General features: G+C 54.9%; 2 protein-coding genes across 2 annotated transcripts in view; one reads left to right on the plus strand and one right to left on the minus strand.

Moving 5' to 3' along the window:
* On the minus strand, nucleotides 1-1707 carry LOC117651883 (39S ribosomal protein L50, mitochondrial). Its single transcript, XM_034396423.1, is given in 6 exon segments — nucleotides 1-243; nucleotides 246-308; nucleotides 485-604; nucleotides 773-975; nucleotides 1067-1155; nucleotides 1554-1707. Coding segments are annotated over 6 exon segments (639 nt in total). The 5' UTR covers nucleotides 1629-1707; the 3' UTR covers nucleotides 1-154.
* Nucleotides 1703-26024, plus strand: part of LOC117651884 (mediator of RNA polymerase II transcription subunit 13) — a 27776-nt gene continuing 3454 nt past the window's right edge. Inside the window, exons 1-26 of the mRNA XM_034396424.1 lie at nucleotides 1703-1907; nucleotides 10203-10539; nucleotides 14827-14911; nucleotides 14992-15221; nucleotides 15310-15480; nucleotides 15571-15678; nucleotides 15793-16000; nucleotides 17036-17146; nucleotides 17932-18311; nucleotides 18357-18498; nucleotides 18766-18949; nucleotides 19455-19541; nucleotides 20366-20494; nucleotides 21268-21519; nucleotides 21613-21785; nucleotides 21882-22359; nucleotides 22439-22729; nucleotides 22801-23173; nucleotides 23268-23491; nucleotides 23573-23737; nucleotides 23809-24213; nucleotides 24303-24485; nucleotides 24591-24951; nucleotides 25038-25315; nucleotides 25406-25663; nucleotides 25747-26009. Of these exons, the coding sequence (XP_034252315.1) occupies nucleotides 1839-1907; nucleotides 10203-10539; nucleotides 14827-14911; nucleotides 14992-15221; nucleotides 15310-15480; nucleotides 15571-15678; nucleotides 15793-16000; nucleotides 17036-17146; nucleotides 17932-18311; nucleotides 18357-18498; nucleotides 18766-18949; nucleotides 19455-19541; nucleotides 20366-20494; nucleotides 21268-21519; nucleotides 21613-21785; nucleotides 21882-22359; nucleotides 22439-22729; nucleotides 22801-23173; nucleotides 23268-23491; nucleotides 23573-23737; nucleotides 23809-24213; nucleotides 24303-24485; nucleotides 24591-24951; nucleotides 25038-25315; nucleotides 25406-25663; nucleotides 25747-26009 (5945 nt within the window). The 5' untranslated portion in view covers nucleotides 1703-1838. The remainder of the gene's footprint in view (nucleotides 1908-10202; nucleotides 10540-14826; nucleotides 14912-14991; nucleotides 15222-15309; nucleotides 15481-15570; nucleotides 15679-15792; nucleotides 16001-17035; nucleotides 17147-17931; nucleotides 18312-18356; nucleotides 18499-18765; nucleotides 18950-19454; nucleotides 19542-20365; nucleotides 20495-21267; nucleotides 21520-21612; nucleotides 21786-21881; nucleotides 22360-22438; nucleotides 22730-22800; nucleotides 23174-23267; nucleotides 23492-23572; nucleotides 23738-23808; nucleotides 24214-24302; nucleotides 24486-24590; nucleotides 24952-25037; nucleotides 25316-25405; nucleotides 25664-25746; nucleotides 26010-26024) is intronic.

Here is a 26024-nt window from a genome sequence, read left to right on the forward strand (position 1 = left end):
TTGAAGGTAAATCAAACAGCATTTATTTTAAGTGTACAAATTATTGATGCAAGAATCTTGTTCAATAAGGTACAAGAATCATGATACGCAAACATTATCAACAACATACACGTAGGTCCTTCAGAAATCTACGCTTAAGAACTAAAGAAAAATTCTACCACCTAATGTAGCCAAGGGCCTTCTCTCTCCAGTCTTTGGTCCAATTTTGTGCTTGTATTGGCTTGTATTTCTTTTCGCATCTAAATTTGAAATAAAGGTAGGACTCTGAGGGAAAGCACTTATACCACCATGGACTGAATCTTTATCATCTGAAAAATAAATTTGCAACATCATTATTTAGACGATGATATCATTAACCAAATTATGAGAGGAATGGTCAAAATTTTTAATCTTGCCTACAGAAATACACTGGCATGTAGGTAAAATACATGAACAAAGCTTGAACAATAGGTATATCTGATAGCTCGCAGAAATTTGGGCTTACCTGGGTCAAATCTCTTGGCCTCAAGTTGGATGTGTAGATTTGGGGGAAGATTTGAAGATTTGAGGTGCTCAAGGGGAGTTAACTTATCAACTGGAGTTTGATAAAATTCAAGAATATCACCTACAATAAAAAAAAAATTAATGGAAAAACTCATTTTAAAAGCAGCAAAACTCTTGGTGTGTGGCTACAAACTATCAAAAAACTACCAAACTTCAGTCGACGCAAGAGTCATATAAGAATACAGAAATTAAAATAACAACGCTGTCTGGGCCAGAGTTTGTGACTTACCAACACTGTTCATATTATGAAGTTGAGAGTTGGGAACTGCATGTTGGAATGACTGAAAACATGCTTCTAAAATCTTAAATCGAAGCAATGGCTCTTCAATTTTTGACTCAAATGAAAGGTTTTTAGCATGAGTTGCAAGGATACTATTGAGTTGTTCCTCAACATTTTCTGGTGGAGTGTATGCCTTTAACGGACGTAAGTACCTGCAACAAAAAAATGGGGTTTCAGCAGTGCTCCTAGGCACAAAACCAGTTTTTCGACATCAAAAGCAAGTTTACAAATGAAGTCAATTACCCCCTTGTTTCCAATTTCTGTTTGTTGTGGTGAATCAGTGGTCCCGGCTTTGGCTGTGGTGGTTTCTTCTTAGGAGGTAGAGCTGAATACTGAGAAAGGAGAAATAAAATGGATAGGTAAGTAGCAGAATATCACAACTAGAGCCAATAACTTTACAGTTAAATTTTTATATGATAGAGCCCATTTTACGAGTCAAAGTGATATGGACAGGAGACATAAAAGTGAACTTTGATAACAAGAAAAAACAGAGCAGAGTCCTGAGGGTGTCGGTGTCCTCCCTTTTCTCCAAATTGATGCAATAATTTCAAGAATTTTGAGGTTAAAAGGTCCACGAAAATACAAACCGTGCCTTCACAGAAGGCTGTGACTACACAATATGCTTATTTTCTACCAAATTTTCAGTCGGGAGGGCAAGACAATGGTGGTAACTGACGGCCAATCGTACAGCATATAAATCAGAACATACTCAGATGTGAGAACAACAAACCTTGGCAACATTTCCGCCTGCAAATGCTAAATAAAATTCCCGCAGCAGCGGTTCTCGTTTCACGAGCGCGGCCATCTTGCTTTTCTCCTGTTTCACGTGACCAACGAGAGCCAATCAGTGCCAAGGAGCCTCCTGCGCTTGTTGTCGTATCCGCCATTTTACAGTCGCCATTGAAAGGTGAAATTCGTCCTTTATGGTCCCGAAATACGGCGGGTTTCGTGTGGATATTGTTACTTAAATTGTGTGGTTAGTGGTTAAAAACATTTTTAAGAAAATGGCGAAGCCATGACACATCCCAACCATCAAACAAACGGAGCTAGTTTGGAGGATTGCCACACAAATTTCTTTGCTCTGGTAAGTTGATTTCAATCATCTATAGGCCTAAGAATCTAAGTCAAATCTTAACCACGAAATTTCTGTCAACTTATCTACATTTTGCTGAAAAATAAACTGCCCTAGCTTTGGTCTGGGGGAAACATGCAGGGCGTAGGTTGTGAAATGTTCTTTGGTGTTGTATTTATACCGTGAGAAACTTTCATCTGCCTAAGTGTCACGCTTTGCCCACCCCGGTTCGTAAGACTTCTGGAGCGATGCCCCAAGTCTCTAGTTTAGCTACGCAGCCTGTGTCAGCTGCATAGCCGCTGTTTGAACGGGCGAGCCTCGTATTATTGAGGCTTTGGTCTGAGACACAAATGTCTGGCAGGCGTAACGCAGGCGTAGAAGCTCGAAGTGGAAATGGTGTCAGGCTGAGCCTTGAAAGGTCATCCGCCCCAGCTTGCTCTCCACGATCATTGCTTGCTGAGAACCCTAACCTTGTTATTCAATCTCTGTGGTTATCAGAATCAGTTCACTCTTTTACAAGTATCCCTGGGCTCGGAAAGTTTCCCCGGTTGGTCTCTCCTTGGGGCCATATTTTGGTTTGGAAGGGGCCTATGTCAAGCATCCTCATAATAGAGCTGCTTGTCAACTGCTGTACACTTTGACAGTATTGTTTATCTTTTTATGTTGTTGTCTCTCTTGGATGTAATTCTTCCTTCGCTTTTTTACATTTCAAATAAACTTTGGTCCCAAAACTATGAAACAAGAGTTTTGCTGTTGGAAAGGTGCAGTGAATTTGTTTACACTCACTGTTATTCACTTGCTTTTTAATTTAGCAGTCTGTGACTGTTCCTCATTGATTGTACCAGCCTAAGGAGTTAAACAAAGATTGATCCTAACTTATGGTTTTTATTTCTTACCATTTTCTTTCCTGAATGTGAGGTTAGGTAATCCAATAGTTTGTGGCTACGAGGAAAATTTTCTATGCATTCCAGTATTGTTGCCATTTTACAAAGTGAATATTCTCCCTTTGTTTTATTTTTTGTATTAATCTGAACCATGTGATTTTTAAGTGTTTGGTCTTGTTGATTTACTATGCCGGACTGTGCAGAGTTGCGCCAAGTGCTTCAATCTAAACGGCTTGTGTTACTGAGGAAGAAAAAATCTTCGCACAGCTCAATTTTGCTGAAAAATTAAAATAGATATATTTATGACTGGTACTGTTGTCATTAGTTTGACAGTTAATCAGATAAACATGTTTGCATCCAGCAACAGATGCTTAAATGTGTGCGCAGTGCTTCATGGGACTCATTTTGTTGATCTGCCGAGCAAGTGAACACTCCATTCATCCCCCAAGTTTCCATTTCCACCCCTGCGACTTAAAGTTTCCCTCCCTGTGGTTGTGCTCCCTGTCAAACTGACTTTTCAAGTGTCAAATTTTCGGCTTGGGGCCCAGGGGAGGGTTGTGGTGTAGCTGCGGGGGGTGCAGCTTGCATAGCGCCACGCCGACGTAATAAGTGGCTGTCCCTCTCTCTCTCTCTCTCTCTGGCCTAACGGGCTGCCTGTGGGCCTGCAGTGCGAGAGAGAGAGAGAGAGAGAGGGGCGAGACTGCACTTGAGCCGGCTGGGCTCCGGCAGCGGCACGGCGGCACCTCGGCGCGGAGGGCCGTGTGGTCGGGACGGGACGGGACGGGTCGAGCGGGCTGCAGCGGCGGTGGCTGAGGCTGACGCCGTACGCCGTACGCTACGCCACGGCTACGCGGCCGCGGCTACGCCACCCAGCGGCCGAGCCGCGCTGCAGCAGCAGCAGCAGCATCAGCCGCCCGGGCCGGGCCGGGCTTTGCCTGGCTTTGCCGGGCTAGCCGGGCCGGCTCGACGTCGCGGTGCTGGCGGCTGGTGGAGCAGCAGCGGTGCGCGGTGCGGCGGGGGCACGGCCTGGCCTGCCTGCTGCCTGCCTGCTGTCCCGAGCCCTGACCGAACCCATGCCGCCGTGTTGCCGCTTCTCCGTTCGCGCATTCCCGGTCTCTCTGTCTCTCTCGTCTCGGTGCTCCGCTTCGCTCTTCGCTACTCTCTCGGCGTGCTTAGATGAGAGGGTGGGCCCCGCGGCACGGCGGCTCCTTGACTCCTTTGCCTGCCTGGGAGCCACGCCCGCCCCCGCGCCCCCGCCCGCCCCCTCGCCCCGCCCCCGCGCCCCGCCCCCGCGCCCCGCCCCCCGCCCCGCCCCCTCGCCCCTCGTCCGGGAACCGGGCCGCGGCGGCCGCAGCGAGCTGCTTGACCGATGCTCTCCTGTCGCAGCCCTTGATAAGGCCGCCCGCGCTACACGGCCAGCAGGACGAGCAGAGCGGTCACGAATGCGTATTCTTCCGTCGCCCTGCCTCTTGGGGAACGCCAAACGTTAAATTTGCCCCGGGCTGGAAAAGAAGCCCCAAATGGGGCTCGCCCGGATGGCGCCTGACCTGCGTCTGCCTCTCTCGCACGTGTACGGGACGCCCCACGAGTGCGAGAGAGACAGGGCGACGACGGCGACTCTCGGAATGAGCGTGCTGCGCTGCCGTCACGGCCGAAGCGGGCTGAGGCGGCCCGGCCGTCCCGTCCCGGCTTTCCCCGACGACGAAAAATGGATGAGTGAGTGGAGGCGAGCGATTAGTGCGGCCATTCGGCCATTCAACAGGTGACGCCATTGAGACAGAAATGAAGGGACCGCCGTGCACGCCTTGCACGTGTCAAACCACCTGTGGTCCCCGCGCCGACGTCGCCGACGTGCAGGCCGACGACGCCGTGGTCCCGGTGGCGTTGGGAAAGGCGCTGGAGTGGAGCGAGTGGTTCGGGGGCAAGGTCGCCTTCAGGAAGGACGCGATCGGATCCGGTCGGGCCGGGCTTGGCCGGGCCGGGCCGGCCAGCGCGCACCGGCTGGACCGGGTCCAGGGCTCTCGGCGAAGGCACGGCGACGGACGGGTCCAGCGCAAGGCATTGGAAGGGGTTGTCGCTCGGCGGGAGCTGCGCGAGCACCATGAGGCGGCCGCTCAAGTAGCCGCTAAACAGGACTCGAACCGAACGCGTGACCCCACCAATGGATTCCTCGTTCGGAGAGCAATCCATTGGTGGGGTCACACGTACGGGTCGAGTCACGTTTGGCGACTCTGGAGCTCGAAACACTTCTAGAATTTTGGCCGCCTCCACCGGCCTTCTGGCCCACTGTGCAGCGCGCTGCCTCGGCGTGGCCGGGCGGGCTGCTGGGCCCGATGCCCCGGCCGTGCAGCCGCCGCTATTTCCGTCCGCGAGCCTATCACATTCAAGGTTGAGATGGAGCGCGTGTGCATGTGTGGAGGTGAGTCCGTGTGTGTGGGTGAGGCGCTCGGTGAGCTGCAGTGTCACCGCCTCTGCCGATAACCTTGCTCCTCGCGGCCTCACGGGGCGTGCGTGCACTGTCGGTGCACTGTGAGGCTGAGGCTGCGCGCCGCGGTGTGCCCCCCCCTTTTCTAGGTTTCCGTCGTCGAAAACTGTCAACCCTACCCCAAGCCACTCAAGCCGGGCCGACCCAGAGCGGCGCGAGCGGCGCAACGTTGCCGGTCCGTTTGGTTAATTGAATGCTGCTGCAGGCTGCAGCAGCGCCTCTGGCATTGACTGCGAATCTGCCTCCCCGTCGTCGGTCCGCCCGCTCGCGGTCCATCCGTCCGTCTGTCTGTTCGGTTTGTTTTGGTAGCGAGTCCCCCGTCGGCCGTCGGCGGCGCGGAGCGCGGCAGCGCGGCCTAGTGGCCGAAGTGGGTCACTCCGCCGCCACATTAACAGTGACCTAAATGCGTTATGTCACTCCTTGGCGGGATGCGTCGGCCTGCCCCGCCGCAGTGCGCTATCGGTGCACTGGGTCATTAGTGCGAAACGACCAGCACGACGCGGCGCGACAGCGCGACGCAACCCGAACCTGGCGGCGCGGCGGCGCGCAGGCGGTGACGTGAGGCCGGCCGGTGGGACGGGGTCGACGCCCCCCGGCCGCTTCGCATGCTTCGCACCTCACCTCGCCGATAACGAGTCGTGGGAAGCAAGCAGCCGAAGCAGCCGCCCTCCGCGACGGCGGCAGTGTCGGCGACACCCCTACCTGGCGGTGCCTGGCGGCTGGCGGCGGCCCTCGGTGTCCACGGTGTCCACGGCAACGAGCCGGCAACAGTGGCGGCACCGGCGGCACGGCGCGCGCCGCTCGGGGAGATTGTCATAGGTTGGGGCCCCCGCCGCCCCCTGCGTTTGTGATTGGCCGCCACCTCCGGGCACTGATAATGTTGTCATTGTCTCGACGGTGTCTCGGCCCAGTCTCGGCCAGGGGCCGTCGCAAAGCACGCGGCCGATGGAGCGAGCGGTGTGGGAATGTGAGCCGGAAGCGTTCTTAGTGACGGTCCCCGACGCCGGTTTGGGTGGCCCGGTGGCTCTAGTGGGCCGGGGTACGCCTGCACCCGATTCGTAGTGTGGCGGCCCGGCATGGCCCGGCAGCGCACTCGCGGCTCGCTCACTTCGCTCGGGGCGTTGGGCCCCGGTTGGGGCGTTGACCCTCGGCGACGGCGGAAGTGGAGGCCAGGCCCGGCCAGGCTTGGGCTTGGCCCCGGTGGCCGAGTGGGCGACGGGGTTTGGGCCGCAGGGAAGTCCCTCTGGCTGGCACACTGGCACGTGCGCAGGCCGCGGCATTGATCGCAGGGCCCAGGCAGGCCAGCCCCCTCTCCCGGCATGGCGCTGTGCTCCCGCCTGGTTATCAGGTTGACGGGCGAGGCGGGCGAGGCGAGGGCCTCGCTGGGCGCGTCTCCCTTCCCTCCCGGCCGGCGCCGCGGTGTGGGCCGCGCCTGGCCGCGCCTGGAGGGAGGGGGTAGGGCCGCTAGGGCCGCTAGGGCGGCTGGGGGTCGATACAACGGCCCTACTGGAAGGGTGCTGCGAGGGTGTCGACGGCCTCCTTGTTGGCGGCTGCGAACTGGCGGTCCGGCGTTATCCTGCCGGTCTCCGACACCTCGCCGGCGGGCCGTTGTTTTGCCGCTGCTTGGTCGGTTGGACCGTTTCGTCCAGTGTGATGATGATGCAGGCCGTGTCGGAGGAGGGTCCTCCGCGACGACGCACTGGTCGGCGCGGTCGGTTCGATTCCCCAGTCCCACACCCCGCCGGCGCGGAGGGCGGGGCGCGGGGCGCGAGGGTGGGTCGTGTGCCCGCTGACGCACTTGCCCCCCACCACCCGGCTGTCCGTCTTGGCGTTGCGAGGGATGGCGGGCATGGCGGGCGGATCCGCGCGCCGCCTCGCCGTGCCTGGCCGTCTCCGCGCAACGCTTTCTAGGCACGGCCAGGCACGGCGAGGAGCGGAGCGTGGTGGGAAGGCCTTGGCGGTGCTCGGCGCCGCCATGCCGCTGGAAGACTCGCAGTGGCGCCCCCTGCCCGTTTTCCTTGCAGAAAGTCGTCGCAACCAGTCCAAATACAGACGTCTTTAGTGCGCCGCGCACTACAAACTGTACGCCTCGCGCGATGTCTAGCGAGGCGTGTCATGTTGTGCGTAGTGGTTACATTGTGGTGGCGCCCGACCGGCACGTGCGGGTCGCGTGAAGGTGGGAGGAGAGGGGGAGGGGTTGCTCTTGCCCACTCTTGCCGCCCCATCGCTGGCTGTATCGACGCGCCGCCGGTTCTGCAGGGCCTTGAGGGCCGCGGCGGCGCGGAGCGGCACGGCACGGCCCGGCGAAAAGCACTGCGCCTCAAAGTGCGCAGCGCCGCGGTGCCGTGGCGGCGGCAGGCGGCGGCAGGCGGCGGCACGGCGCCGCGTTTGGTACCGTTCTTCCCGGTTTCCTTTCCACCCCGCGGCCGCGCCGCCGCTCCGCCGCGCTTAGCGCTTTGCCCGGCCGGGATGGCAGCACCGCCGCGCCGTGTGGGGCACGGCCTGGGCACGGCCTGGGCACGGCCCGGGCACGGCGGCACCGCGCAACAACGTGGTTTGAACGCCGCCAATAAGGAGAGGGCTGCAAGGACGCTCGGGATGGCTCGCCGGGGAGGGAGAGGGATCGATCCTCGCTACGCCTCGCGACCCCGCCCCGCCCCGCCCCGCCCTCACCCCGTCGTGCCTCGCCTCGCCGCGACCCACAGCGGTACGCTACGGCCCTGGCGGCGTGGCGGCACGGCGGGCCGCGGGGATAGGAGAAAAGCGGGGACTTGCGAAATGGGTACAGTAGAGGAGAGATTGGCGGGGGCCTCATAGAGCCATGCGAGCCACCTCCTCTCCCCTCTCTCGCAGCTCGCGTAGCTCACAGCGCTCACAGCACGCCGCGGCGGCAGCGCGGCCCGTGTCTCTTGCGGAACGAAAATACTGGGCGAGTGGCACCCGCCGTGTGTTTACAACCTTGGGGCCCCAGCCAGCCGCAGCCAGGCCGCGGCGCGTTTGGGCGCGGGGTAGCGGCACGGCGGCGCCGCGTGGACTTGGGCACGTCGAAATGAATGGCGCGACGCTTTTTGTCAAATTTGGATGAATGGGTGACGCTGCGTCGAACGGGGTGCAGGCGGCGCCTCACGGTGCGGGGCCGCCCCACCGCGCCCCACCGCCACCACCCACCCGGCGACCTGGCCCTCCTGTCCTCCCCGCCGAGGGCCGCAGCCACCCGGGTGGCCCACCAGGCCAGGCTGCCAGGCTCTGGAGGCCCACCCCGCCCACCCCTCGCCGCGGACCGGGACCGGAATGTTCTGGATCGCGGGGGCGGCGGGTAGCGGCGGCGGCGGGCCGCGGTGCCGCGCGGTGGGCGTGGAGGGGGAAGCCTGGGCACCTGTTGCGCGGCTCCATGAATGGGCCGTGCCGCGCCGTGCCGCGCCGCGGTAGGGTTGGGGTGTTGTGACGGCGGCACCGCGGCGCAGCGCAGCGGCAGCGCCTAGCCGTATCGCATCGGCCGGGCCGTGGCGAGCCCAGCCTGCCGAGCCGCCCGCAAGGCCTGCAAGCCGCCGAGCTGAAGCGGCCGCGGCTGCGAAATGGCTCCGGTTGCACAGTGGAGGCGAAACTGCGCCGCCGAGGGGCCGGCCGGCCGTCCGGATGCTGGCGATGTTGGCGGCTGCTCTGTCTCTCTCGCACCCGCACGGGGCGCGCCATGAGTGCGACAGAGAGAGACTGCCCTTCCCTCCCCGCGAGCCTCCACGTGAGGACGCTGCACGCTTCGCCGCGATGACGCTTATCAGTGACGTCACGCGCACGGGACCGCGGGGACCGCCGGCGCGGCAACGCTGCCAGCGCCAATGTTGTGCGAGGACCTAGACGCCGCCGCCGTGCCGCCGGGGAGGTGGCGGTGTGCCTCATTTGGCTAAATTGGTCCACCGGTGCACCGGCACCGGCACACCGTAACAGGCGTGGTGGCGCGCTAACCGCGGGGTTGGGCACACAGCACTGCACAAGCACGCGCCCCGAGCGAGGCGCCATCCTCGCTTTGTTGACATCGCAAAGCCCCAGGCGGAGACGCGAGTCTCGAATCTGTCTTCGCCTTACAGTGTGGGGTACGCCGCTCGTCGTAATCCCAGAGAACTACGTAGCTGGCCCAGCGAATGGATGAATGAATAAATGAATGAACGAATGAATGGATGACAGTGAATGAATGAGGCGATGGTACTTATTGGGAAAGGGTGCACTTGGTTGTCCTTCGGCGTCTCTTTCCTTTTTTGCGGTGCTTGTACGTTTTGCGGTTTGGTGTGGCGCGCGGCACGCGTCCCCCCCTCCTCCTTGTAAGGATGCACACCTGCACTACGCACGTGCTGTCACGGCCACATTGCAGTGCAGTCGGCCTGCCAGGCCACGCCAGGCCTGCCTTCCTCGTTGTTTTCCTTTTTCGTCTTTCCGGTGGAGGGGTGGCCTCGCGGGCCTTACGCGTGTAGTGTCACAGTGTAGGCCCCCGTGCCCTCGGAGAATCCCGGAAATGGAGTGAGTGGTGCTGCGGCGTTGCGCGCACCGAGCGCCGCACCGAGCGCCGCATCGGCCGCACGCCGTGGCGTGCCTCGAAGCAGGGCCCGAAATAGCACCGATCGGCCCCAAGGGCCCCAAGGGCCTGAAGGGCCGAGCGACAAGCGGGGACCCTAGGGCCGTGGAGGACGAGGCTACTGTACCGCGATACCCTGGGATAGGGCCGGGGCGAAATATAGCTGGAGCGCACATGGCGAGCTCCACTCACTCTAGAGATAATAAAAGATCGGGGAAGATTAGCTCGCTCGCGCCGCAATTGATCGAGCTTGCCGTTGTGCGCCAGTGAGGGCGGTGATGGGATGTGCGTCACGGTGAAAGTGAGCGGGAAGCGCTTCTGCTCGGAGGCGGTCTTGTTCCATTTGTTGATTGTTGCCCTGCTTGTTGCAGACGGACCTATGCGGCATAAAATGGCGTAAGTTGGTGTGGCCCGAGGGCCCCGCCGCCCCCGCCGGGGAGGTGGTGCTGGACCCCGTGTTGCTGAGCTTCTCGCGATGCCTGCACGCCGACATCCTGTGCGTGTGGCGGCGCGTGGGCCGCCGGCCGCCGCCCCCGGACGACTCGGCGCTGCTGGACGCGCCGCTCGGGGCGCCGCCGCCGCCCGTGGCGCCCCAGGTCGTGGTGCACCCGCCCCTCGCCCTGCACGCCGCCAAGGAGCTGTGGATCTTCTGGTACGGCGAGGAGCCCGACCTCACCAGCCTCGTCTCCCCCGAGCTGCTCTCCACAGGTGAGTCCAGTCTAGCCGAGTCACGAAGTGGCCCTCGACGGTCTTGCGGGCCCGGCCGGCGACTGACCGCGGCACCGCGGCCATGGGGGCGACGACCTGGCCGAACGTGCTCCGCGGTGTCGGCGGCGTCGGCCTCGGGAAGCGGGGGTCGTGTCCGCGACGCCGCCAGGACGCCGCACATTGGGCCAAGGGAGAGAGCAAGCGACGGCGTCTCTCTCGCGCCCCTGCCGAAGGCTTGGCCGAAGGCCCCACGGCCGTGACAGGGACTGCAACCCGCCGAGGAGAGCGCGGAGTCCCTAGGGCCTAGGGCACTGAGCCCCTCTAACGGGCCGACGCCGAGCCGTCGACGCCACGCTCTCCTTGCCTCTCCTCCGGTCGGTCGGGAGGGCCGTGCCGAGCCGGGCCGCCCTGCTCGCCCTGCTCGCCCTGCTCCGTACGTTCACCCCTACCCGCGCCTCCGCGCCGCGCGGTGCCCATGGCTGCCCATGGCGATGCCGCGCTCCGGGCTGCGCCTGCCGGCTGGTCTGGTCATCGGCCAGACTTGAGCGGCGGCGGGACGTTCACGTCCGCATACGTACGTGCGTGCGGGCCTCTACAGCCAGCCGGCTGGGCCCCCTCCGTCCTCCGTCCCGCCGGCCAGGCAGGCCGACTTTGCTTTGATGCGCCGCCGCTCGACTCGTCGCCCAGCATCATCGGGTGCTGCACACCGCGGCGCGGTCAACTACTCTGAATATTCGGTGTACGCTCGCCCGAGGATTGAAACTCGATCAAAATGATCGAAGTTTGGAGTTGTTGACCCCGCCGCCGCGCTTAGCCGCGCTCATCCGGCCTAGCCGGCCCGCGATGCACTTGACTGCACCGCCAATCATTATTCGCGACTGGAGGAGCGCGGCCCGGCCCGGCTTTGCTTGAGCGGGCCGCGAGGGCTGGGCCGTGGACTCCCTGGACGGGCGGCGACGCGCCTAGCGCACTCTAGCGGCTCCACGGAGAGGCGTCTGTCCCGTTGTTATCCTTGGCCGCGCGGCGCGCAGCGCGCAGCCCAGGCGCGGCCCCGCCCCCCTCGCCTCCGCGGTACCGCGGCACCGCGAGCAGCACCGCCACGGACATCGCGGACCTCCCCGGCCGGCGGCGGCGGCTGGCTAGGCGGCGGCGTGTGTGGGGGCGGGGTCGGGCCAGGGGGGAGGCGGGGCGGGCGGACGGGGTGCCGGTGCGGTATGCCGCCACGCCGCGCCACGCCGCCAGGACAGCGCCGAGCTGGCAACGCCGCGCGGCACGGTGCCGACGGCGCGGCGGTCGCGGCGGTGGCGGTCGGCGCGGAGCGGAGCGCGGACTCTAGCGTGTCGTGTTGTGTCTTCCGTCCTTGTCGCGCGCCCGGGGCCCGGGCCTCTTGCTGGGCCGTGGCTACGCCGCTACGCCGCGGCTACACCGCGCTGCGTGCCGCTACGCCGTATGCTGCCTCGCTGGGGCCCAAGTGCGCATGCGCCCCGCGGGCCCCGCGGGGGGCGGGGAGGGGGGCGTGTCCCCCCTCCACCTTGGCCTGCCTTGGCCGCGGCAAAAGCGCGGCAAAGTCAAAGCGCGGCGGCGGTCTGGCAGACAGAGCCGCCGGCCGGCGTGGCGGCGTGCTGCCGAGCCGAGTCGAAAACGATATCAGCGATTGGGCCAACGAATTAGAATCACACATTCAACAACACAAGAGTCTAATCCAATTCAAAGCCTATGGACATTGTTGGAATTATTTTTTGTCGCCAGGCTTCAACTGGAGCAGGTGCTTATTGTTGCTGGGCTTAACGGTGCAGCGCCCTCGATAAATTTATTCTTCTCTGTTCGGCTGCGCGGCTGCCGCGTGAGCCCTGCAAGCCCCTCGGCCCTCGGGTTGGCGCGACCTTGCAGCGGTGGGGGGAGGGAAAGGGCTGGTGTCCGTGACGGGCGGGGCGGGGCGTGGGCGTGGGCGTGGCGGTGCGCGGGTGTCGCAGTCAAGCGGGCGGAATCAATACCCCTGTTTGCCCATCCAGCCCTGCCGGGCCCTGCGCGGCCCTGCGCGGCACGCTCGGCACCCTCTGCCTGAAGGGCTGAAGGGCCCCGAGCCTTGCGAGCCGGCCGAGCCCTCCGGGGCCTAACCGCTACCCCCTGCCCGGCCCTGCGCGGCCCCGGCCACCCCGACCGCCCTGGCCCGTGCGCGGCGGCAGGCACGGCAGCACCGGCTCGATCGTTATCCGCGAGACCGAACAAACCAACCCCGTGAGGAGCGGCCGAAGCGGCGCGTGGCCCTGGCCGCCCTGCCGCCCTGGCGCACCGCACCGCGCAAAGTGCGCAAGGCGAGCAAGGCGCCGATCGTTACGCCTCTACCTTCTGCCCGGCGACCAGCGCGACCGGACTGGCGGGATGCGCGCCCTTTGGGTTCTGTGCGTCGCGCCCGCTCGCTAGCGTCCCCGTCCGCCGGCCAGCCCCTTCCTGCTGGCCTAGCCCGGGGGTAACCGGGTAGGCGGTCGTTGCCGCGAGGGGAAAGGTGGAAAGAGGAAAGAGGAAAGGGGGGGGGGGGCCGGCCGGAGGATATCTAGGGCAGTGGAACGGCGCGGACCCCTCGTCCCGCGGCCCGCCGGTGCGCCGCGCTCTCTGCCGCGCTCTCTGCCGCGCTGGCCAAGGCGGCGAAGGCAACCCAAATGGGCGTGCGGTGCAGTTGCAGCCCGGAGTGGCGGTGCCTGCACTGCGCACTGCGCTCACGCTCGGCTGGGCCCCGGCCGGCGAGTGGGGCCGGCGGCAATCAGGGAATCACACCGCCCACCACAGGTTGCCTATAAGTCGCGGTGAGAGGGGCGTGGGGTGGGGGCGTGCGACGTTTGTCTGCGAAGGCTGGTGTTGGTCGCTCTGTCTCTGTTGCACCTTTTGGGGCGAGAGGGACGGCGATCTCGGGGCAGGCGGCTCCTCGGCGTGGCTGCTGATGAAGTGAGCAAGCCTTCGCGGGTCCCGGTCGCGTAGGGGCGGGGGGCGGGGCGCCCTCTTCGGCGCCCTCCTCGGCGCCCCCAAGGTCTCAGCCTCCCTCTGTCCTGTCCGGTGCAGGGCGGCGGGAGGAGCGGGGGCGCTAGCGGGGCGCTAGCGGGGGCGCTAGCCGTGCCCAGTGGTCCTCGCGTTCCTCGCCGTAGAGCCCATGGCAAGCATATCGACCCATCGCAAGGGCCCACGGCGCGGGGCCGCGCGGGGCCGGCTGCGTTCTGCGTTCCGCTGGCAACACGTTGGCCAGTTGGTTTGGCTCGGCGCTTCTACGCCGTTTGTCGAGTGGGGCTCCACATCCGCTTGGCTGCCCGGGGGAGGGGTGGAAGGGGTCCGCTGCACATCCACGTGCGGCCCCCGCCCCGCCGACAGCGGGGGTGCCCCGGTACCGTCGGCGGGGCGAAGCGTCGAAGGGGCGCGCTCTCTTGTCCGTCTCGCCGAACAGTCTCGCCGCCTTGGAGGCGATGCGATCGACGCTGAAATAGTCACGGCTAGCACGGCCCCGCAGGCCACAGACCGCAGGCCGCAGGCCACCCCGCCGCTCCGCGCGCCCCCGCGGCCCCCGCGGCCACGTGACTCGGCAGCGCCCTCTATCGGCACGCCCCTCCGCCCCGCCCCGCCCCGCGTGTGTTTTTTTGCGAGGCGAGGGGGCGCAAGGGCCGCGCCGCACCACACTCTGCCTTTGCGCGAATCGATTGTGTGTGACGCGCACGACCCTCCCCTCCCCCTCCGCACATGTCACCCTCTTGACTCGAGCTGCTCCAAGGCGAGGACCCCACGATGCGGCCGCAGGCTATGCTATGCCTGCCTAAAGCTCTGGCGATGCACTTCGAAGGGGATCCGATTTGGTCGGGTCGGACGGGATTGGACAAGGGAGGAGAGTTGTCGACGCGGCCGGCTCGGCGCCGTGTGGCGGGCAACCCGGCGGCCGGGCGTGCGTCCGGGACGGTATCTCGCGGCGGCCGGGCGCTGAGCGGCCGAGTGATCCGTCTCTCTCGCACTCCTGGGACGCTCCGCCTGGGTGCGTGAGAGACGGCGGCGAAACGCTGTGCGGGATTTGGCGGCCGTCTTGGGTGGCAAACTACTGTAGTAGTAAATGGCTCGGGTCAACAGGTGGAGAGGGTGACTTGGGTTCTACTGCCACAAGGAGCACTCTCCTCTGTTACGGAAAAAAAAGAACTCTCGCCTGCGTTACTTAAAAATTCTGATTCGTCTTTACTCTTGATGGAGCCATGCAGCTCTCTACTTGAACAAATTTCCCACAGTTAATTAATAATGTTGTTATGTTTTTTCTTGCAGAGAGTGAGCAGGGGTCATGGGAAAGTGGTCTTTCCTACGAATGCAGATCATTACTTTTTAAAGCCCTCCATAACTTAATTGAAAGGTAAATAGCAATCTACTACCGGTGTGGTTGTTAAAACTTTGAAGTTAAATGAGTTGCTTTAATGTTTATTTACTTTCCAGATGTCTTCTCTCTCGGGATCTTATCCGCTTAGGGCGTTGGTTTGTTCTTCCTTACGAAGGAACAGAAGAAGTACAAGGAAAAAGCCCTCATCTTTCCTTCCTATTCTCATTCTTCGTTCATGGGGAGAGTACAGTGTGTGCAAGTGTCGATGTTCGGCAACACCCTCCTGTTCGCACTCTCTCATCTCAAGTCCTCCAGCAAGCCCAATCTTCCCAGGCCGGTGTTCCAGGTTTGTTGGATAGACTTATGTTTGTGATGAATTTCGCAATTATGATCTATTTACTGGGGATTTTCATGTTTTTCCTTTCTTTTCACAGTAATTTTAGCTCCATTTGGTCTGGCGGGCTCTCTGACTGGTCAGTCATACAAATCCGTTGATCAGAGAACATCCCGCCTGCTAGAAGACTGGAAACAATTTTACCCTATAGATAGCAGAAATAGTAATTGTGATGACTCTACCGCACCACAGGCTGTTGAAGTAATAGTGGGTAAGTACTAATGGAACAACTTGCATACTTGCTCCAACTAATCATTTAATCCTCTTCTCTAACATGTCATTGTTATTTATTTTTGTCTAGGTGGAGTTAAGATGAGATATCCTTCATGTTATGTACTGGTGACTGATATGGATGAAACTCCCGGCAATGCAGCACAAAAGGCAGCTGGTCTGCCTGCAGATGAACCAAGTATGTCCTCGCATCTACTTATCACAGCTTTACTATCAGTCACCTTATTTTGAAACTGTTGTTATATTTATGAGGCTCTCTTATTAATGTTTATGTGACCTGTTCCTCTTATAGATCCCATTCCACCAGTAGAGTCACCCTGTTTGCGGCAACAGTCATCTGCTAGTTCATGGATCAAGCAAGAGCCTCCATCTCCTATGAATCTTGCAGAAATAACTTGGCAAGAGAGTATGTTATCGCCACCTTCCGACCCATCTGATGCACCTCCAGGCCATTGGGACTTTGTCGACCCAACAAGAAAATTACTTTGCTCCTGCTCCAAGTATGTATCTTATCTGTTTGCTATTTGACATCCTTTTGTGTTCTTCATTAACATTAAGGATCTCGTACACACTGAAAAGATTTTTATTGACAGTGGCTTTTGGTCTTGAGTAATTACAAAGGTAGATTCTTTGTATGCATGATTCACTTATATTTATTCCAAAATTAAGTGCTCTTTAAAATGCAGAAGCATGCAACAAGATTCGTCAGATACTCCCTTGAGCTTGCTGTTGCATAAAAATACATGCTTTGTAAACGCATTTTTAAAGGCAGTCTTCAGCTTTGTTTTGAACGAGTTCAGCATGAAATAGCATAACTAGACTTTTGCTAATACTTCGGATAAATTTAGATTGTTTCTCTCCCGTTTCAAATTTTCATTCAAATCTGATAATCTTTTGAGTCTCTATTGTCAATGTTTTATTGTTGCTGCTCCTATGTGTTGTTTATGTTTCCTTACTGTGCAATCAATTCTTATTTCAAATTTAACCAAACATTGTTGTCTACTACAATTATGCTGCACTTTATCAGGGAGCAGCAAATTAATTTTGAAACCTTCCAGCTAGTATTTGTTTTCACTCTATTTTGTGCACATTTTTATTTTTCATATTTTTTTCTTTGTGTGTATGTGTGTTATTGCACTTTGTGGATTTGTTTTTACAAAAATGCACATTCTTCTCATTACATGGTTCTCATTACATGTGTTTCGGAAAATTTCTGAAAACAAATTATGTTTATGTGTTTGGTTGAGTTTGAAAAATGGCACAGCGACTGATTTGAGTAGTCAGGGAGTGAGCTCTTCTGTTCAACAACATGACAAAATGCCATCCACAAAGAAGCTCCGTCCTCATTGTCTTTCGTTTTCTTCTACTGGAATGCTCCTACTTGGATCATTAAAAGAAATAACTGCTCTTAATCTTTAAAATAAAATTGTGGAGGGGCACGTTTGTTGTGGATGGCTACTGAACAGGTGGTGATCACGAGTTGAATGTAGGCAAAACTGGCGGCAGCTTGATAGTAGTGGTTTGCCGCCTTGCAGGTGTAGACAAGTTGAGGGCAAAGGGGGCCCCGGCCCCAGGGCTCTGATTCCGTTCCATCAACGGGCGCCCCCGCGGCACAATCAGCCTGCCAAGCCTGCCAAGCCTGCCAGGTTTGTACCGCACAATCTGCAATCCGCCCCACTCAGCCCCACTCCGCCCCACTCCGCATACCTTGCATGAACCACTAACAATACTGGAATGGCAGGTTTCGTTGAGCACAGCCCTTAGCGTAAGCCAGGTCCTGTGCAAAAGAAAATGTGGCAATTTTTTTTTATTGAGAGGAAGTTTTTGGCTGGAGGGAATTTCTGATGAAAAAGGAATGAGGGTTGTTGAATGAATTAAATTCGTATTTCATCAATTTTCTTTTGTCTATGCACGGGATTCTTTTTGCTGTAAGGCATTTTGCACACATCTGCATGATTTAATGTTTTGTGTTTGTGATGCGTACTTGGATATGTTCTGAATAAGGAACTTGATAAATCATGCTCATATTATGTGACATATTATTTTTATTGTCTATAAGTTTACCTTCTGTGTTATACCTTAAACTTAAAAATGAAGTAATAGTGAAATAACTTTTGAGAGTGCGTCAAGGGTATTAACATCATGCTTGGTGTTGTAAATGTGCCCACTACTAACTATGCTTGTCTGCACTCTTTCTGGGAGGTAACAGCCTATTGTGCCCATGGTCAAGACGACTTGTGCTTCGTTCCAAAGCCTTAATGTAGTGGTGTGGTGACTCTGGATGCCTGGAAGGACACGGAAGGGAAAAATTGCTGTCGCTTGATGTTGACGTAACAGCCGGCCTGAGCCCCGGGGTAGCCCCTGGGCCGCCCCCGGGCCCGCCGACAATGGCAGCCCCTCTGACCGACTCTCTGCTCTGCCGTTTTTGCAGCCGGATGCCGTGCGGTGGTCAAGCCGGGCACACGACGCCCATGCCGGAGAGGTCCCCGCAGTCCGCGGCGCCCAGCCCGCTGCCCAACCCCAACTCGGTGCAGCCGGCGTCCGTGCCCCCCGCCGAGCCCACCATGCCCACACTGTCGCCGCAGCCGTCGTCCAGCACGCCGGCCCCGCAGCACTCCATCCCCGCCACGCCGCCGCCCGCGCCCGGCCCCGGCACCCCGGCGCACACCCCCGTCGACTCGCACGGCCCCAAGTCGGTGTCGTCCGTGTCCAACCAGGTGTACTCGCCGTACCAGGCTGCCTCCGTGTCCAGCGTCGAGAACCCCGGCATGACTGGCGGCCCGCCCAGCGCGCCGCCCACCACGGGCGGCAGTGGCGGCGGCGGGAGCGGAGGCGGGGGCGGCGGCGGGGGTGGAGCCGCGCCGTCGCAGCCCCCGGCCGAGCACCAGCCCATGACGCTCAAGAGGCCCGTGCTCGTGGCCAAGGAGCACGAGCACCTGATGCACGACGACGAGGGACTCTCGGACCAGCTGTACGACTACTCCCAACTAGACGTGTGGTGAGTGACAGTCTGCTTGCGTTGAGTTGACCAGGCGAGGCTCAAAGGTGTGATTCAAGGAGTCGTTTGATATTGCAATCTTTTCCTCGCAACATTACTTTCATTTCCCGAGGTCTGTCAAACCTCTAAGTTGCCTGCAAGTTTATTGGGCAACTACAAATAAGTTGAAATGGGACAGTCAAACTAGGTGTAAATCAAGCACACCTGCCTTTTTTTGTCTTGTCTTTTTCTTCATTGCCAAATTTTCATGGAACGTGTGTTTTGCAGGTTAAACTATCCAGTGAAGAAGTTTAAGCCATCTGACATTGAACAGAAGCCCCCCAAATCGTCAAACTCAGCAGATATTTACCCACCGGTCCAAACTCCAGCTGCCTCCCCTCCTGTAAATGGCCTTCCAGGATCCCCAGCGGCCCCTGCGTTTGTCAAGGCTGATGTTAAACAGGAACCAATGGTAAGTGGATTGTGCCTCACATGAAGTTTCCTTTCGAGTAGTTTTAGATTTGTTTTATGAGGAATACTTGCCTCTCTGGTTTCGATATTTATTTATTCCCCTTCCTTCTTATGGTGTTGTCTTTTCATTATACGGATGTAAACGCGTTTTGAAACAAATTATTCAACCAATATTACTATCTTAGTCAAAAGTGTGTTCATTTATCAATGAACCTATGAATTATTTGAACTCTGCATGCCAAGATTTTATCTTAACATATTTGTTTTCATTTCACCAGTATCATTAGAACTGTTCCCTTCTTTACTCTTTTGTGTGTAATTTGCTTGTATTTTGTTGGCTGACTGATTGTAGTTTAGTTGATTGTTGAAAAGTTGCTGCTTTATTATGTCTGTGTTTGCATGCAATGTTACCACAACAACCAACTACCTCACAAACGCCGTATCAAGGTTAAAGTAGGGGTCCAAACATACTTTAATGGCCCACATACATCTTACGACTGTTGCAGTGTGAAAGTGACCCATACGAGTTTGACGAGGAACACAATACATCTGGAGCCAAGGAAGGCTTCAAACGCCAAAATAATGGCGAGAAGGTGCGTTTTGGTTACTTTCTCGCTCGCACCAAAGTCTGTGTACTCGGACTTAAACACAGAACATGACTCAAAATCATGTGATATATTTCTGGTCAATGTTCCATCAAAACCCTCCTGGTGTTTAAAACCATTTCAGTACATTCTGACTATTTCTTGGAAAAAGTAACCCCTGGATGTATTTTATCTTAACAATTCTTTGTCAATAACTGTGTCTAACACTTAACCAGGTTTTTACATTTTCGGTGTTGGGTTTCTCAGAGGGAAATTCGAGGGAAGGCCGTATATGCAACAGTCATTTTCAATTGGTTGTATTTGGAACTTAAAGCTTTGGTCACTTGTTATCTGTATAGTATGTGCAATAGTTGACATGACAACTTTCTGCAAGCATGGCCAGACCTACTTTTTTTTCCCAACAATATCTTATTCATTGAGAAGCAATTTAAAAATTTTCAATTGTATATATATATGTATTCCTAGCCCGTTATAAGGAAATTTTCTATTATTATGTCCGGTAAAAAGCATTTTCTCTATATGGTTCAGTGCATTACTAGTGGCAATATTTCTTATCATGCTACAGCTTTGTTCACCTTTCCTATCCTATACACCTGCATGTTTGTACATTTATCCTGGAGTAATTCTTTTATACTGGTAAAGTGCAATTTGTGATTAATGCTTTTAATTATATTCTAGAAAGAGAAAATGTCAGGAACTGCTTGTATAGTGTTGTGTTAGCTGTTGTTTCGTCCCCATCTCTTATTGGAAAATATTTACCTGTCTGAAATGGTCTTAGTCATAGTGGGAAAATGTATGTATTGTGCTCTCAGGAGGAGGACCGACCGGACAATGCGGGGAAAAGTTTATCTGGTAGCCTTTTCACCAGTGAAGGCCTCCAAGCCTCCTATCGTGACCTCGAGCAGATTTTTGACAACTCCGATGCATCAAGTGATGAAACGGTAAGCATCTTTTGCAGAGATGTTTATTGTCTAAACAATGTTTGATATAAAGTGGTGAAGCTTTGGAAAAAATGTCCACTTTAATGCACCTCATGTCAATTAACTCTGAAAGCAAATTAGTGTAACACAATGTTGAAGTCAGACCTTCCAGTCATTGAGGGATATCAGGCTTAACAGGAGCTGCTAACACCTACCACACAATTTTTCACCTTCAGATTCTTTCTTACTCTTTCCTTGATATAATCTTTAGTTAATACTCTGATGTGGGTAAGTTTGTAGCCAATGTTATAAGGATCAACAGTTGTTAATCCGAAAGCTCTAGCATGCCTCAGGTTTTTATGGTGTCTCTTCCTGGCAATTGCAGTTAGTATTAGTTGTTTCACATGGGAGTTTATGTACTGTAATTCTTTAATCTAGTTCATTTGCTGTGTGTGTTTAAAAGTATTTGGCGATGCCTTTTTGTGGGTTTTTATTAGAGGGGCTTGTTGGTAATTGCATAGCTTTTCCTTTCAACTAATAGGAAGCAATGGAAGCCAAGTTTACAGGAAGTCTGCGGGCGGGAGAAACTACTTATAAGCCAGTTTTAACTATAGATAATCAATTAAAGAGAGATATTTGAGGTCTGCAAGTATATTTCTTATCAGAATTAATATTTTTAAAATAATTTGATAGATGTTTACCAAAGCTTGTTCATTTCATAACTTGAATATTTTTATTTCTCAGCTCTGCTTATATGTATTGTGGGTTTAACATGCTATATTTTTCCTGTCCAGATGCCGGTGCATACACCACCAGGTTCCAAGCATGAAGACAACTCATGCAACATGCGTGGCACACGTATCTTGCGGCCTGAAGAACTTTCTCAAATGTTCCCTACTCCTCCATCATTGGAACATAATCCTGCTGCCTCCCCCTGTGGTGGTCAAACTGACATTGATCAGTGTGGATATTCAGAGTTGCCTCTGACTCGCTTTAAGCAAGAAATTTACCCTAACATGGGAAGTCCACAAGAGGAGGTTATTGATGTAAGCCTCATTCTCCCAAATATTAAATTGTATAGCAATCCTTAATTGCAGATTATCTGTGTTATTACAATCTTGGCTTCTCTTTCATCTCAGGACTGGTCCTTTGTGTTCCGACCACCAACATTGTACAAGTTCGTCGGCTCTTCCAAATATGCTCCACTAAGAGACCTTCCAAGTCAACACTTGCCAGCTTTACAGCTGCCAGGAAATTGTTCTTACAAACCTTCCTGGTTGTATCCACCAGTCCAGGAAAAAGCAGCAGCCAGGTGAGTCATGAAACTGCTTTTGGAAAAACTGCTAGAGTCAATAGTCTAAATATTGTACAGAATATTTATGTTTGTTTGTTTTTATTTGCGTTCCAGTCATCACCAAATATCCTCTGCAAATAACCAGCAAACTCACCCTCATCATCCCCCAGTGCCTCATTCTCATCGTCCCTCCCAGCCTCCCACTCCGATTCAACAAGGTCCAACGACTCCTCTCACTCCGCAAAACCCCATGACTCCTCATCGTCCGGGAATGTCCCCAATGCCGCACAGGCCTGGCCAGTCTCCCATTTCCCCTGCAACTCACTTCCCCCAGTCCCCAAGTGTGCTCCAGTCTCACCGAGCCACTCCAGTGTGTCCACCTCCAGCTCCACCAGCCCCTGTGGGGCCTCCACCGCCCTACAGTCCAGCTGCTTCAATGACTTCCGTCTCATCGTACCACCCTAAAGCAGTCTGCAATACTGAAGTGAATTCACTTTTAATGAACATACTCCTCAGTGACACAGCACTAAATATTTTCCGCGATCACAACTTTGACAGTTGCACTCTGTGTGTGTGTAACGTTGACCCCAAGGTAAATGTTTTGAGTGTTGCAAGGTTGGCCTGATGTATTCATGTTACATTGTTTTCTGACACTTGATGTGCATTTGCAGGTGGTAGGTACTATTCGGGGTGCTGATGCTGGAATATATCTTGCCCCGTACGGACCTCATCCCTTGAATGAAGAGGATTCCACCAGATGCACCTGTGGATTTTCTGCTGTTGTCAACCGAAAGCTGTCTCACAGATCTGGTCTTTTTTATGAAGACGAATTTGAAATTACTGGTCTAGCAGATGAACCCAATGTGCGGAATGGAATTCAAGCTCTTGATATTATGACACTGATTTCTGGATTATCCAATGATATGAATGACACAGTTAGACCTATTGATGTACTCAGCTTGGTAAGGGTCATTTCTTTACAATTTCCTCATTTTATTCAATGAATGAATGCTAAAAGAAATTTTCCCTGCAGATGAAAGAACAGTGCGGCGTCATTGTGCGAAGCCCTGCAAGTGCTCTCACTAAAGCAGCTCAGAAATGTGCTTCTGCCACTTCACTCCTGACGGTGGATGCACTGGAATTAGGAGACAGCAATGAGGCTAGCTGGGTGGCCATGGAGCAAGGCCTGATGGTGTCCGCCGCACGCGTGCCCTGCATGCACCGGTGGCCCTTCCTTCGCGCGTCCGGACCAGACTGCAGTCAAGACATCGTGCGGGTGATGAAGTCCCTGCAGCCGCAGCTTCAAGAGGCAGTGCAGAAGAAGTGCACCACCAGGCTGTGGGAGGCCCCTTACACTGTGTCGGGACCCCTCACTTGGAGGCAGTTCCACAGACTAGCAGGAAGGGGTATGTTCTCTCAGCTGTTTTTCAATCGTTCATTCAGAGTTTGTTGCTGTGTGTGTGTTTGTAGAGGTGCTAATATCACACTTCTTTTCTTCAGGCACTGAGGATAGGTGTGAGCCTCAACCTGTACCGTCTATGATGGTGGGCTACGAGAAGGACTGGTTATCGTTATCTCCCTACGCATTGCACTATTGGGAGAAACTCCTTCTGGAGCCCTATTCCTATGCTCGTGATGTGGCTTACATTGTTGTTGCTCCTGACAATGATTTTGTCATTAACAGAGCGAAAGTCTTTTTTAAGGAACTAAGTACTGTTTATGAAGTAAGTTCTCTAAATTTAAGATTGTTTTAAGATTTTTCACCAGTATGAGCTCTTTTCAAATGTATTTTCAATCGTTTTCAGGTATGTAGACTAGGTAGACACTGTCCAATTTCCAAAATTTTGAGAGATGGAATACTACGTGTGGGAAGTGGAGCTGCAATGAAATTAGCCAAGGAAAAAATTGATGATTGGTTTTCTATGCTTGGAGATTCACCAACTTCAAACATGTTGCGGCTTTATGCTCAAGTGAGTTCTTGTGCCTTTTCTGCTATTAAAGCTCATTGGGTTTTGATTTTAATTAACAAGTCTCTTTTTAGGTTTGTCAACATCATTTAGTTCCTCTTCTGAGGACAATGGCGTTTGATAAAACACTATTAGAATCTCCTTCAGACGGACCACAAATTAAACCTGTTGAAAGACCTATTCCTCCTCCCATGCCTCCTCCAAGTGGAGAGGACAAGGGTCCTAATACACCAAAAAGTGACCATGATGGGGATAATAGTCGAGACCCGCTGGCGGGTATTGGCAGCTCACAAGACACAAACCACATTGACGATGAAGAGAGAGAACCCCCAGCTGTGGTCATTTACCTGGTGGAGCCCTTCTCAGTTGGCTCGGAAAGTTCCGAAGTCGAACGGTTGGCATGTATTGGACTTCTCAAGTGCTTCTCCTCTGTGGTCCAAGCTCTGCCTGAAAACCTTCGCAACAATATGGCCGTTCAGGTATTGTAATAAAGCCAGTTGCTCTTTCCAATCAAAGATAACTTAAATTTACAGTGCAATAATTATAATAACAATTGTTGTTCTTTCAGGTTGTTTCTCTGGAGAGTATAGTTGAGCAAAGCAAGTCTTGTGCAAAGAGTGACTACATGCGCAGTGTTGCTCTCTCGGTGTATTCTCAGTGTCGCCGTGTAATGCAACACACTTCGAACGTGAAGGCCCTCACTGGATTTGGGCCTGCCGCCACTGGAGACCTCTTCCTGAAGAACAATGACGTAAGTTATCTCACCCATGTAGGCAATAAAAATATGTGAATGGTTAATGTTATAGTGATGTCGTGTGTGATGGATGAATGTGAGATTTACCGTTTAACTTGTCAGCAGGAGAAGAACCGTGCACCATACCGGCTGTATTCGCCTCCTTTCGTATTAGCACCAGTGAAAGAGAAGTCAGATCCTGTTGAGGCATCAGAGGAATGCTGTGTCCTCTACCTCAGCTATTGCCTGTCAGAGGATCAGCGCTGGTTGTTGGCTTCTGCGACGGACGAGCGTGGAGCCATACTGGACACAGCAGTTATAAATATCCACATCCCCAACCGCTCCCGACGGAAAAAGGCATCTGCGAGACGTATGGGATTGCAGAAGCTGATGGACTTCACATTAGGAGTGATGTCTCAAAGTGTGAAGCCATGGCGTCTTGTTGTTGGTCGAATTGGACGCATTGGTCATGGTGAACTGAAAGGTGATGGTCTTCAGCTATCCTGTCTTTATGTGACAGCTGCTTGTTAGCTTCTCAGTTTCCAATAATTTTTTTTTTTATTTGTGCAGGTTGGAGTGGCCTGCTTAGCCGTAAGGCTCTAGTGAAGGCTTCTAAACATCTCAAAGAAATTTGTGGCCAGTGTAATTTAATGCAGGCTGGTAGTTTACCAGGCATCCTTAGTGCATGTTTGGTTTCCTTAGAGCCTGACTCAGCTCTGAGACTTATGCCTGACCAATTTACTCCGGATGAACGGTTTAGCCAAACCTCTGTCAACTGCCAACTATCAACTCCTCAGGATGTCACTTGCACACACATTTTGGTCTTTCCCACATCAGCAACAACACAGGTACTTCAAGTGGCTTGAATTTTAAGTATGCTTATGGCTTACTTAATTTTTTTTTGTTTTGTACTTACTGAATTTTCTTCCATGTTTCAGTCATCACAGACAGCATTTCAAGAGCAACACATCAATGGTCCAGGAGAGTTGGGTGATGTGCTCTTCATTGGAGAAGACGATATGCCAGAGGGCATTGACGATCTGGGTGGCTTTGACATATTCAATTGGCAGGACAACGGAGCAGGTGTGCATAGCCCTGGCAATTCACCTCGCAGAGACTCTCCAAGTGGAATGAACCCCAGCAGTCCAACACCTGATGCATCTGGAAGTCCATACCCATGCCACACCCCAGCCAGGGTAGGTGTAGAGGCATCTTGCTTTTTATGACAAGTTTTTTTTTGAAACATGTGATTACATTAGTTTTGGTGCTTGGTTTACAGGGAGGGGAGCCCCAAGAGGAGGTTGGTAATGTTCTTCAGCAGCCTTTGGCCTTGGGCTACTTGGTTTCAACTGCCCCGACTGGACCAATGCCATCATGGTTCTGGGCGTCCTGCCCACATCTAGAGAATGTCTGCCCCTGCTTCTTGAAGAATGCGCTTCACCTGAATTCAAGCCAACATGGTTCAGATGATTTGTTAAGCAACCAGCAGACCCAAGTCAGTCTGCATCCCTTGGACTCCCAGTACACAACAGATGTCCTGAGGTATGCCTTGGTTTC

Source organism: Thrips palmi, unplaced genomic scaffold (assembly GCF_012932325.1).
Source record: "Thrips palmi isolate BJ-2018 unplaced genomic scaffold, TpBJ-2018v1 HiC_scaffold_6, whole genome shotgun sequence".
NCBI lineage: Eukaryota > Metazoa > Arthropoda > Insecta > Thysanoptera > Thripidae > Thrips > Thrips palmi.